General features: G+C 38.9%; 1 protein-coding gene across 1 annotated transcript; it reads left to right on the forward strand.

The window, feature by feature from the left end:
- Positions 1 to 2183: 2183 nt before the first annotated feature.
- On the forward strand, positions 2184 to 3059 carry LOC124289335 (neuronal acetylcholine receptor subunit alpha-6-like). The gene has a single exon (XM_046725955.1). It carries the CDS (start codon positions 2184 to 2186, stop codon positions 3057 to 3059), a length of 876 nt encoding a protein of 291 aa, XP_046581911.1.
- Positions 3060 to 13838: the final 10779 nt, after the last annotated feature.

Here is a 13838-nt window from a genome sequence, read left to right on the forward strand (position 1 = left end):
TAGAGAATAATCAAACGTTCTTCATTTTTCAATGTCATGTGTGTGAACATCAGATGTCAAAAAGCATGCTAAAAGTAAGTTCCTTGTGCAAAAGGTGCACGACACGTGACATCAAATTTCACACATAGTGCTTTGCTACATGTTTATTTAAGGTTATTTTTATAACTTTTCAAAGAACTGTTATTTCATGTAACTATATTTTATGCACAGTTACTTTTTCTGTTAGTGTATAGTCTTTGATGTCATAATTTTAAGATTGATTTTCAATAAGAAATTGATATTAGCTGGTTCTCGCCGCGAATAGCTAGAAAACTGGTGATGCGGCGTAAAACAATAGTCATCTATGAATTTGTCACCCGGATTCGATTCTCCCCGTGGGTGCAATTTGTCAAGCCCATTTCTGATGTATCACGCTGGAATATTGCTAAAAGAGGCGTACTCACTCGATCGTCCTAAAACGGATGGGAATGGACCTCCCATGTGTGGCTCTTGCGATGAGGTGTTCGCCATTAAGCATATTCTGCTTTACTGTGTGGACTTTTCGACTGCAAGGGATTCACATTATGATGCGACAAATCTGAAAGATCTGTTTCCCCGTGTGAGTGGGGCATCTGATTGTAAACTACCTGAGGGAAGTTGATCGATATCATAAATTGTAACCATGTAATGTGAATAACAAATGCGTGCTTTTGAATTTAGTGCTGTTACATTTTCTGTTTCTAAATGACAGTGAAATGAATTTATATGTTGGATTATGTATTTGAAATGTTTATTAAAGCAGACTTGATCTCTACACTATATGGCTGGAAAAATGTCGATGTTATGTAACGCCCCACTGAACTCAACTCATTGTATTAGTATATGTCACATTCGATGGAAAAAGACCGACGTTTAACACGCACATAATTGGAGACTCTAATTTGAACCTAAAACTTGAATCGTGGCTTCCAATCCCATTTGTATTACATTGGTATTACACAACCATGAAACGCATGTCATAACAGCGAACATATTTAACTGAACTCCAGGGCACAAAGAATGCATTTTTCACTCCACATGTGTGCAGGAAAAGCAAACATAGCTTGTTTAATGTCCTTTCAGGTCTGCATGCCTGTCCATAAGTTGTGAGCTGTCTTCAACAGTTAATGGTAATTCAGTTTGCAATGTATAGCATTTCTTTATGATAATCAATAGGTCCCAGGATATCATTTAATAGTATACATTATCTGCCAAATAAACATTATCTCAGTCAGTATACAACAATAGACTGACTGACTGACTGACTGAGTTTAGTTTTACACCGCTTTTAGCAATATTCCAGCAATATCACGGCGGGGGACACCAGAAATGGGCTTAACCCGGGTCTTCGGCGTGACGAGCCAACGCTTTAACCACTAGGCTACCCCACCGCCCATACAACAATAGAAGCAAACATGACATTAATGTGAATTTTTTAAAACTGTAGATCTTGAGATTGGGCACGGAATACACAATGCAGTTGGGCGATTGAAAAACTCTCAGGAAATGCAAAGTAAAGGCATTTTCATCTTTACCTCTGAGCAAAGCATCTATTGACGATGTAAACTACGGCACCGATTTAAGTTGAGTGAGATTGTTGCCATGACAACCATTATCTGTTTTTCAATCTTGATTCAGTGTAAAGTGATAGACCTCTGCTTGCAGAAGGTGGAGGCAGGTATTTACACAGGAAGAGCAGCTAACATCTGTTTATGAAGCACTTACTGATAACTATGAGATGTGTTCAAAGTACCTGGTGGTAATATCCTTGTTTAATGGATGCGTGGCATTGAATATTCCAGCAAATGGGTTGTGTATGATCCAATCAGAGTCACTGGAAAAACATAAACAAACAGTTCAACTGAAACAACACATGCATATATCAATGCAAACCATTCTGAGCATCACCACTGTACAGTGACATCATGTATTTCATGTCGGCTTTAACACTTCTTTCACTCGTATTCTTATCAGACGCCAATAATTACAATACAACCCAGTCAACAATAAGAAGACTCAAGACACATCTCCAAGGGGAAACAGAATCTGCTGGTATCAGTGTTTACCACACTGAGGGCAGACAGGTGAACATTAGTATATTGCCGATGTCCATCTCCTGTCTTAATGCAGCCGAACAGACTTTCACTTTTAGTGCTGGTGTCAACATGAAATGGATCGACCAAAATTTGGCTTGGAACAAAACTGAGTACGATGGTATTGAAAACGTGACCATCTCTGCAGATTACGTGTGGGTACCTTCTGTTGTCATCCCTAACGGTATCGACAACGTTGTACCGACATCAGCACAACCACCAGTCATTTACAGTGAAGGAGTTGGAAAGCTTCTATTCCTTGAGAGTTTCAAGGCCAGTTGTCAAATAGACATCTCTCTGTACCCGTTTGACCAGCAGCGATGCAGCATACTCTTCATGCCTGTCAATGGTTACACATTAGAAGTATCTAGGTCGTCTTTTGGCAAGAGGCTACCGTCTTTCTTCATTGAGAACAGTGAGTGGGAGTTGGTTGACATACTTGCCAAAGTGGAAGACGTTGAAATGACATCAATAACCAATTTTGCATCGTTTGAGTTTCTTCTGAAACGCAAGAGCATGTTCTATATAGTGAGTATCATCTTACCCATGACTCTTCTCTCTCTGCTCAACGCCTGTGCGTTCCTCCTACCAGATGACTCCGGAGAGAAGATGTCCTACCTCATCTCCATATTTGTGTCATATGCAGTGTTCATGAACTTCGTCAACGACTCCATCCCCAAGTCTGGAGACGTGTGTCGACTGTCTGTGTACCTGAGCCTCGTTCTTTGCCAGAGCTGCCTGGCTATCATCACAACCATGGCCACTCTCAGTAATATCCTCCTATTTCAGCCAAAGACGGGTGTACAGCCTGCAGATGTACAAGTAGAGACGAAAAGCCCTGAACGTCCGTGTGTGAAGTCTGCTCCAAACGCCCGTCGAACAGAACGCGTCTTGTTTGGGGTGTTCCTGCTTCTGGCTCTGATGTCCCTACTGGTGTTTTGTATGTAGGAAGGACTGCGTCTGGAGGTGGACATCCTCAATGTCTGAGATAATGCCTTTAGTGTAATTACCTGTTCCAATGCCATAAATTGATGTGTAGATTGTCTCCTATAGTCTGTTTGCAGTGAAAACGTACCGATGAATTTCAATTTTTCCAAAAAGGTAAATCGAATAAAGTGGAATTATGATTGCGAATCCTCACAATTTTACCTTGCCCAATGAACATTAAAATCTCAGAATTTTATTCAACTTAGGATAAAAGTTGTTTAACAAACGATCATAGTTTCAAATCGCTATTATTGGTTTGTATTACAAGGGCGTATGCACATCAAATAAAACACCGAGAACAAATAGAGTTGGTCTAAGTTAACGCTCATCACGAACCGCACGTGCATTTGTTTCTCTGTTCCAACTACTGCTCTTACCCCTTTGTAATGCAAACCAATAATAGCGATTTCATTGCACGATCGTATGTTAAACAATTTTAATCCTAAGATGAATAAAATTCTGAGATTTAAATGTTTAATTGGTAAGGTAAAATTGTGACGATTCGCAATATTAATTTCACTTTATTTGATATACCTTTTTTTTTAAAGTGAAATTTATCAGTACGTTTTCACTGCAAACATACTCTAGTTGACTATGTGAATGAATATGTGCTTACAGTCAAAACAATCATGTGTTTAAATGTTTTTGTGGCACAGTGTGGGCATTCCTTAATGGTATTTACCAATGCAGTTAGCAACATTCCCGACTGTGTATTATAGAATCTAGCTGAGATATATATCCACACCCATAGCAGTCAAAGGAGATAACATTTATCGTGGAACGTTGAGAGAAAATGTATCCTTCAACATTAAAAACGAGTGTGAACAATCCAGTCATTTCCAAGACTTAAAAACAGAAGTGTGGCCTTGAACTCATTCAACATCTCATCTCCATTTCTTACTGTTGCAAAATACGTAGACAGCTTTAGCCCCACCCCAGGTCAAATCAGCTGTGGAAGACAATTTGATCAGCCAAAAGATAGACTTCTGCAAACGTCCATAAAATTCGTGCAATACTTTGACATTCGTGTAGCTGGACCAGTGAACACAAACAAGCTAAACCATGGATCAACAGCAATGAGCAGCAAGAGCGAAGGAACATACCTGCAGTAAACAACAAAGTGTGACACATTGACCTCTTTTCACATATTTCCAAACGAAATAGTTCTGTTCTGTGTTGATTTTGGTTTCGTGCCTGAATTGATCTTGTGTTTGACTGTGTGTTTATGTTTGTATGTGTAACAATGTTCGCAGTGTACATGTGACATTCAGGGGGCAGTGATGTTCTATAGTTGGACTGGGGGACACCAGAAACGGGCTTCACATATTGTACCAGTGTGGGGAAAGGAACACAGGCCTTCGGCGTGACTTGCAAATGCTTTAACCACTGGGCTGCCCTACTGCTCTTTTTGACACAGTGATACTTTTGTATTCGTGTGTATTGATTTGTGAACTTAATTACTTTTAGAATACAATTGTTCATTACATCAAATATCTTTCCTGTTTGTTGGTATTCCGTTTCCCAACTGATGCCTTGGGAGCCTGTTAGCGTCACCTAGGCAGTCAACACTGTCACTCTAGCCGTTGATAGACAAAGATAAAAATACACTGGCTTAAATCATGGTTTATGTCGATGTTTTATGCAAAATCCTCATCAAATATATTCCGAAACAATACCCGTTGAAAGGAGCAATGCCATTAATTTTAAGTGCATCTTAAGTTTGCTATTGTTATTGACACAGATTTCATATCGCCGAACGCTAGCAGAATGCCATATGATTGAGCTGGAACATCCTTCTGCATAGGTGTATTTGTTGTTCCACTGTTCAAATGACTTGTATTAATGCTGTTGATATCTCCACCAAAATGTGTATGTAATGTTATTTAACAATAAAATGTATCACTTTACAATATTGTAATTAAATAGTTTATGCTATATTTACCCCTTAGCCTAAAGGTATGTCCACAACCGCTTTTTATTAAAGTGAGTGAGTAAGTTAAGATTTTCAGTCACATCGGCGATATTTCAGCCATATCGTGACTAAAAACTAAGTTATAATTGCGTAATAAATCATGGTAAATTATAAAAAAAACTGTCGGCAAAGGACAGTAACAATAAATAGCATTTCACAGATATAAGTGTAAAGCTGCTATGAAAGACAATATAATATAAACAAAACGGGCTATAGATCACCATACCAGGGACCATGGGCTTACAGTACCTTTGCTACCTGCTTGGACCCTAGCTGGATTACAGCCATTGGCGATTGTAGCTTTTTATTAGAGAGTCCGAGACTTGCTCAAAGGGTTTCAAATTGAGTAAGATTAATCTCGATGACAATTATTGTTAGACCAGTCAGTTAGACCAGCAACAACTGAGTTTATCTGGGCCTCTGGTGTGGAATGTCCTTCATGACTGAAGATCAAGTATGAAACGCAAAAGTAATCTTATGCAGTTAATAACTATGTTATATATTTAACTTGGTTTACAAGTCACAAACTTCAGAGATTACATTGTGGACAACATGCATTAGGGTGGAATTAGCAATCAAGTCAGGACTATGATGCTACGCCAAATTTTAATGTGATATGAGATTAAAGAGGCATGCGACGCAAAATGCAAAGGGTATACAACTTCCTTCTGGTGACGTCCCCAGTGTGGTGCTCTGCCTTCAGTAGTTGGCGATCTATAGCCCATTTTTATTTTGTAATTCCTAAATAGTACGTACTTTTATGTTAATGCTAGTTTTAAATCTCTAACTGTGATATACTAATTGCTTTACTGTCCTTTGGTGACAGATTTTATGAATTAAAACTATAAAGTATTTACTGTTTTAGTCACGATATGGCTGAAATATTGCCAAAGTAACTGTAACTTTTAACTCACTCACTCACTTCTGGTGACTCGTTTTGACTCGTGTTGATGTGGTATAAGATGACAGGGGCAATTGTACAGTGATGTAGAGACTTCCATACCATGCGGGATTAGTTTATTGCTGTTCTTGAAGATGACAGATTACTCCAAAAGTATCTGACTTTCTACACCATTGCTTACATCAGAGATTAATTCACTTCTTATCGCACACTACGTCAAGACAAATTATTTTGCGTAGAGATTTCTGAGTGGACACATGACATTATGTTCATTAATATAAGACTCTTTGATATATTTCTTTATGCGGTTCAAGGAATAATGGTTCAAGCTAGTCTTATTCAGATTCATTTCTTTGGTTAATATTCACATTTGATGAGATATATGAAAGTCAGTTCAAAGTGCAGCTTTAGAAAACGTTTTTTGTTAACATTTATGCCTGAAAACACCAGAATTACACCAACTTGTAATTGTTTGGAACCCTGGATATTGTGTACGCCCCCATTGATTGTCGTCAACTGAACCCGCCAGGCCTTATATTTGGTAGACAGCTGCTGCATATCTTCGTGTCATTCACTGTAGTATAACATTCCTTGGACTTGAATATCTTGAATATACACTGCAGTATTAGCCGCTTTTGGCATGGCTTCCCAACATACTGGTTAAAAAAGACAGGCTTTAAGGAAGGGCAGCCTCTTCGTGGTGAGTACTGTTGGACGCTAATAGCTCTTCCCCTGTATTGACCCGTAGTAGAATAGAACCTCGGCACCACATTGCTGGTCACATGAGGCGACTATACGGGCTACCCTGTTCGCCGTTGGCCCCGTGTTGATGGAGGACGGGATTATGGTGGTTGGGGGCACTGGTTCCAGGAACAGCGTTCCTTTGCACAACACACCACTTCGACCCTTACTTCACCTGGTGGTAGAATCGGTCCGGTTCTGTCAATCGACTGGTCATGTCAAGTCCTTTGTTTGAACGTTTGACATCTACTTTACTCAGTAAAATCTCTTTTGTGTAGCCTTCTGTTCACAAATGTGTTTAATATACTGGCCTGAAGCATATACCTCGAAGGCGGTGATTCATGGGCCAATCTGGTTGATCTTCCAGAGAATAGCGTTCCTGTATACTTTTGATGTCAGTTTGCTGGAATACTGTTTACATATTAGATCGCCCTTGCTGGCGCTCCGTGAGGGCAGGGTGCAGGGTTGCCGCACCACAATATTTACATCATGGGTAAACTCAATAAAAAGAACCCCGTGAACTTTCAGAATCAGCATCCATGCAGGAAGCAAATGAACTGTAAGTCCCCATGGTCCCTAGTATGGTGAGCTACCTTCACTTGTTGGTAGTCTATAGCCTGTTTTTACATTGTCTTGTCATTTCTAGTTAAAATGTTTTAGATTTAATTGCTAGTTTTAAATGGAAATCTGTGGTAATTTAGTTGTTTTACTGTACGTCCTTTGCAGTATCTTAGCTAACTTTGTTTTTATTCATTTATATATGTACAACTTTCTTAGTCACGATATCGCTGAGATACTGCCGATGTGACTTTAAATTTTAACTCACTCACTCACTCACTCACTCACTCACTCACTCACTCAGAATCAGATTCGGAACTTGATGCTTCTTCTGATGAATTTGTCTCGTTTTCTCCTCAATGAAGCAAAGGGTGAACGTTGCCTAACTTTATATTCACCATTTCTTTTGGCTAAAGGGCTACAACCTGATGATTTCAAAGATGACACAAACCTGCGTTCAGGCATTCGATTGGTTGAGTGTGTCAGGAAGTATCAATTAACTCTATGACTGCAACAAAATTGGCTGATACCTGCTCTGCTCACAAGACCTTATCCTTCTCCAAATGTCTTATACAAGAGACCAAGTGTTTGCTAATGAATCAGTTTGGCATATTTTGTCTGAGTTAAGATGTCAAGATGTCATTGAGGGAAAACGTTTAACCTATCGTAAAGATGACGGTGTGTTCCTATTGACCACATTTCTCTTAACGTGTGACTCCCCGGTACTACTTAGCTCTATGAAATTTGGATGTTTTTCGATTCGTATGGAACTTTTCACCTCGAAACAAACACGTTGTTTAATTGTCAGAAGTATGGTCATGGGCAAAATACGTGGAAGAATAAGCTCACTTGCAGCTCATGTTGGGAATTTGATCATGATGCCAAAACATGCACTTACACAATCAAGTGTTTGCATCACAAAGGCCACCATATTGGTTCTACAACGGACTGCTCAGTATGGAAGGAAGTATGAGGCCACTGTTACAAAAATAATGTCAGCTACTTTGAAGCCATAAAGCAGGCTCGTCTACTCACACCTGGAAACAGCAATCGCCCATCATATGCTTCTGTAGCAGAAACGTAACATCAGTTCCCTGCCAAACACCAGAACATCAAAGAAGCCGTACTTAATGAAATATATTCATACACTATCTCCGATCAGACATCAGAAAGGTAGCGGCAAAGATCACCAACCGTAACAGAATCAACGATTAAACCTTCGAAAGCTAATAAAGTTGACTCGAGGATGGGTCTATACGTGTGTGACATGGTTCAGTATGGTTTTATCACTTCATTTCTATTTTAGTGAATTTGTATGTAATATTTTGCGGTGTATAGTTTCTTTTGAGCACTAGTTTAGTTAACATCAAATAAAGAACAATTATAGGTTACACCTACTTTGGTTGGCATTATAGATTTAAAGCGGTCATCTTGCGACGATGTATTGGTAACATCGCATGTGAGCACCTTTGAAAGGTGAAGATACTCCGTTTTGCATCCCTTTGGATGAAAGAACCATAGTCAGGCATGTGTTGCTTGAATATTTTGCTTTTTTCCATCGCAAGGGATCGATATTTCACAGTTTTATCCCGTAATGATATTTTTCATAGTGAACTGTACTGCTCACTATCACCATCATCCACCTAAAGAAGGGGCAAAGACTAGCTCAGAAACGTTGTGAAAAATATGTCAAGAAGTTGTTATCCATAAGATTTGTCTGTATTTTATATTCAAGTCATGTATTTTTTTAGCAATAGAATCGTAAAATACTTTATTTATTTTAATTTGTGACAAATTTGCTCAATAATCGCCAACACCTCGAAGGGACTTTGTAAATGCAGCTAGGGTCCATGCAGGTAGCAAAAGTATTGTAATTGCCCATGATCCGTCGTGTGGCCCCTTCTGTTGGTGGTGACCTACAGCCCTTTTTTCCATTGTATTGTTCTCTTTAATGATATCTTTTTATGATATCATGCTAGTTTTAACTTAATATCTTTGATGCACCTGTAGTGTTTTTACTGTCCATCGTCGACAGGTGTTAATGTTTGAAATTTATTGATAGCTTATGTATAAATCGTTTTCACACGTTATATTTGGAATAACACTTTCTCAGTAAAGCACAAATTCTAGTACTTTTGTTGGGTCCCATCAGGGATTCGAACCCACACCATCAGACAGACAGACAGACTGACAGACTTATTGGTATATATGGCCCGTTTGTCAACAGTACAATGTAAATATATTGTAATGTACGTAAATAACATACCATAGATAGGCAATGTTAAGTGAAACATACAGTTATTGCCGATTTAATCTATTGCGATATACATGGTATAGTAATAAGGCTGACTTGTAGAGAAGTTGCACGTCATTCATTGTTAAAACAGCAATAAACTTTTCTTTTGATGGTTGTCTACATAGATATAAAGGTAAGTATTTATATCTTAAACATGAATATTGAGGACATTCTAAAAGTGTATGGTATTCATCCTCTGTGAGGTTACAATGATCACAAGTGGTAATTGATCATACGGGTGTTTAGAAAACCTTGCAGCTTTTATCTTAAAGTCATGGCCATTACATCTGAACATAATTACAATTCTGCGTAGATGGATAGATGTTAGAGACGATAGATATAATTCAGGTTTGATAAAGGATTTAAACTCAGCATAATAACTAATACTACTTGAAGATCGGACGTCATGGAACCATTCCTGCTGGTATATGTCTTTACATCGTTGTTTGAACATTTTTTAAAAACGAATCCCTGTCGTCAACATCTTGTGCGATCCATACATGGCCAAATCCACATTGAAACAATAATTCACGTACAGATGTGACCCAGTTTATATCCCCCGTACCATCGAATTTCTTTAGAAGTTCATAACTGTTTCTGGATATTATGTTAAGAGGCTGTCTGATCAATCTTACCCAAAACGATAGTACTCGGCAGCGAGCACTGATGACTAGAGGGAAGCGTCCACTTTCTGCTAGTATAATTGTATTAACAGCTTTATATCCCCTTTTCAAAATGGTTGAGGGGACTGGTTCCAGGAACAGTGTTCCTTTGCCCAACACACCACTTCGCCCTAAGCCCTGTACGTGTACATTTTGCTGTACAAATTTTTAAAATTATGTAGAAACATTTTGTCAGTTGTCTCGGCTTTATGATGATATTTGTATTTTGATTGTACGACTCCCAATTTAGTATTTTGCGTAGAGTTCTATGTCCAGAAGGCAGTGGCTCATGGGCCAATCTGGTGGAATAATTACTTGTTGATTATTCTACTTGAGTATGTCATCCGGGTATCCTTGGTGCTGCTAGTTGGAAATCAACTTGCGATCAGCATTGTCTTTATGATACTCCGTGGTGGGTGGGGAGCTCGGATGACGAATCAAAATAAACTCAACATGACTTACGAAACCCCAAACAAGAAAACGAAGCGTCCACTCGATAATGATGACGACGAACAGCGACCCTTCAAAATCCGTTGATTACTGGTCACGTTTTCTCGTTCTTGAGTCTGCTGATAAAACTCCATTGAAGCTAAATCCGTTTGCAATATCAAAAAGGTGTCCACGGCATAGCAGGTGAAATTAAAAACATTAAACGCTTGCGTACAGGAGCTCTATTACTCGAGTGTCACAGAAAACAGCAAGCAACCAACCTGCTGTCCACAGAGCTGTTTGTAGGAGTTCCGGTTATGGTCTCTGCACACAGAACACTGAACACAAGTAAGGGTATTGTACGAGACCGAGATCGTCTCTTTGCAGATATGACGGAAATTGACATTGTTACGGAGATGAAAGATCAAGGAGTCCTTTACGTGAAAAGGTTTACAACCCGTAAAAATAATGAAACTGTGCAAACCAATACACATCTCTTCTGTTTCTCTGCCCCGAATCCTCCACCATCAGTCAAGGCAGGTTACTGCAATGTAAAAGTTGACGTGTACATCCCAAATCCTCTGCGGTGTTTCAAATGTTAGAAATACGGACACGGTGTTAATATTTGCACATTGTCTGTTGTGTGTGCTCACTGTGGTGAGAAGAGACACACAACAGAAGATTGTGTCAGCACCTTTAAGAAGTGTACCAATTGTGCAGGTGATCACTCATTGTTCTCAAAAGTGTGTCCCATTTGGAAACAGCAGATGGAAAAAAAGAAGATAAAGTTTACTCAAAATATCAGTTTTGCTGATGCCAAAAAGCTTGTCTTGAGATCGGAAATTAAGGAGACTTATGCTTCCAAAGCCAAAACATCTTAAGACACAACCCCAACAGTAACTAAATCATCTGCCAGCTGTCAGACGAACATGACTTGGATAAAAACAGATTCTCCTAAGATTTTGTCACCTACAATATCTACACAAACTGCAGAACTACTTCCTGACACACCCCAAATCCAATCAGAACCATCTTATGACCGTGACACATCTTCTCAGTCAACTCAAAGGTCTCAATCAACGTCAAACGTTCAAGAAATCGTTAAAAACAAAGGCAAACCGCAGCCAGATTCTTTGAAGAAACAAAGTGGCAGAGCCCCAAAAGGGTCAGATGATAAATCAAATTATTTAACAAATACGGACATGGACGTGTCCGAAAACATCCATTCTAGGGCACATAGCTTGTCGCCCTCGAAAAAGGTGCGGGGTAGATCCTCTATTAATCCACCTAAAAGATAGGTCTATCTAAACATATCGTGCAGTGGAACTGTAGAGGACTACAGACAAATCTTAATGAAATACAGCTATTGGTCCAGGATTTAACGCCATCAGCGTTCTGTCTGCAAGAGACGTATCTGAAACGGACAGATTATGTTAGCTTACGTCAGTTTGATGCCTATCATTATTTTTCCCTTCTGGGTGATAGGGCCACTGGAAGTTCTACTATCCTTATACGACAGGATGTTATTCACAGCACTGTTACACTTAACACTAATCTCCAAGCTGTCGCAGTGCGACTTATTATGGGTGTAGCATTTAAATTATGCTCTCTGTATATTCCGCCTTCATCGGCGCTTGATCAGACTGATCTTCAATCACTCTATGATCAACTCCCGAAGCCATGTGTTATTATGGGTGACCTAAACGGTCACAACCCACTCTGGGGCAGTACTAACTCTAATACTAAAGGCAAGATACTTGAAAATTTCATTTCCAACAATGACCTGTGCATATTTAATGATGACTTAAGCACCTATCTGCATCCTGCAACTGGCACTTATTCTTCGCTGGATTTGTCTCTTGCAGATTCTAACCTCCTGAGTCAATTTGATCGGTCTGTTCATAATGACCTTTGTGGAAGTGACCACTTCCCAACTATCCTTTCAGAAATATCTCCATCTAATTCTCCATCGTATACAAGATGGAACTTTTCGAAGGCTAACTGGTCTTTATGTCAAATTATATGTAAATCGAAACTGCAACCTGAATGTTTCAGTGATATCACTGATCCCTTTCAAACTTTTGCTGACGTTTTAAATGAAATAGCTGATGAGTGTATATCAAAGTCCTATACGACTCCTCATGTACGAAAACCATGGTTTAATACAGATTGTAGACAAGCCAGAAAAGCGAGGAAAAAGGCAGAGCGTTATTTCCGCCATCATCCAACTGTCCATAACTTAAATAAATTTAAAATACTCAATGCAAAGGCGCGTCGTACCTTTAAACAAACCAAACGACCATCTTGGAGAAATTATGTCTTCAAAATTAATTCACGCACGCCAATTTCTAAGGTATGGAACATGGTTCAAAGAATTAAAGGCAAAGGTTCAAAATCTGCTGTTCACCATCTTAAAGATGGTGATAATTTAATTACTGACAAGTCTAAAATTGCAAATAAAATTGGCGAAACTCTTGCCAAAATTCATCATCGGCAAATTATGTCCCTGAGTTTCAGATATATCAGAAACAACAGGAAAAGACAAAACTTAATTTCGAATCAAATAACGGTGAAGATTATAACGAAGTGTTTTCATTACATGAGCTACATACTGCTCTTGAGCAAGCTCATGACACTGCAGCGGGTGATGACAATATACATTACCAGCTACTGAAACACTTACCTGAACCATGTCTGATGACACTTTTAGATATATTTGACCAAATATGGACGTCTGGAGAATTTCCTCCTTCGTGGCATAATGCCATTGTAGTCCCAATACCAAAACCTGGCAGGGATCATACAGATCCGTCGAATTACAGACCATGGAACGTATGGTGAATAATAGATTAACTTGGTATCTTCAAACCAATAACCTTATAACAAATATTCAATGTGGTTTCAGTAAAAGTCGTAGTACCATTGATCGTTTGGTACGTTTAGAATCCTTTGTTAAAAATGCTAAAGTAAATAAACAACATGCTGTATCAATTTTCTTTGATCTTGAGAAAGCTTATGATACGACCTGGAAGCATGGCATTTTAAAGGATGTATAGTATGACCAGAAATTATTGAGAATTTTAGGAATATTTTTAATTGGATTTCTAGTATAAACAACCTTGACCAGCTATCAAGTGCTTGGTTTCATTCAAGAGAGACAACTCTGTTAATCCTTTTTCAT

The sequence above is a fragment of the Haliotis rubra genome, unplaced genomic scaffold (assembly GCF_003918875.1).
Source record: "Haliotis rubra isolate DU_JTF1 unplaced genomic scaffold, ASM391887v1 Scf1118, whole genome shotgun sequence".
Taxonomy (NCBI): Eukaryota; Metazoa; Mollusca; class Gastropoda; order Lepetellida; family Haliotidae; genus Haliotis; species Haliotis rubra.

Bases quoted from the DNA above. Each gene is read 5' to 3' on its own strand.
- LOC124289335 (XM_046725955.1), top strand. From the start codon at position 2,184: ATGAAATGGATCGACCAAAATTTGGCTTGGAACAAAACTGAGTACGAT.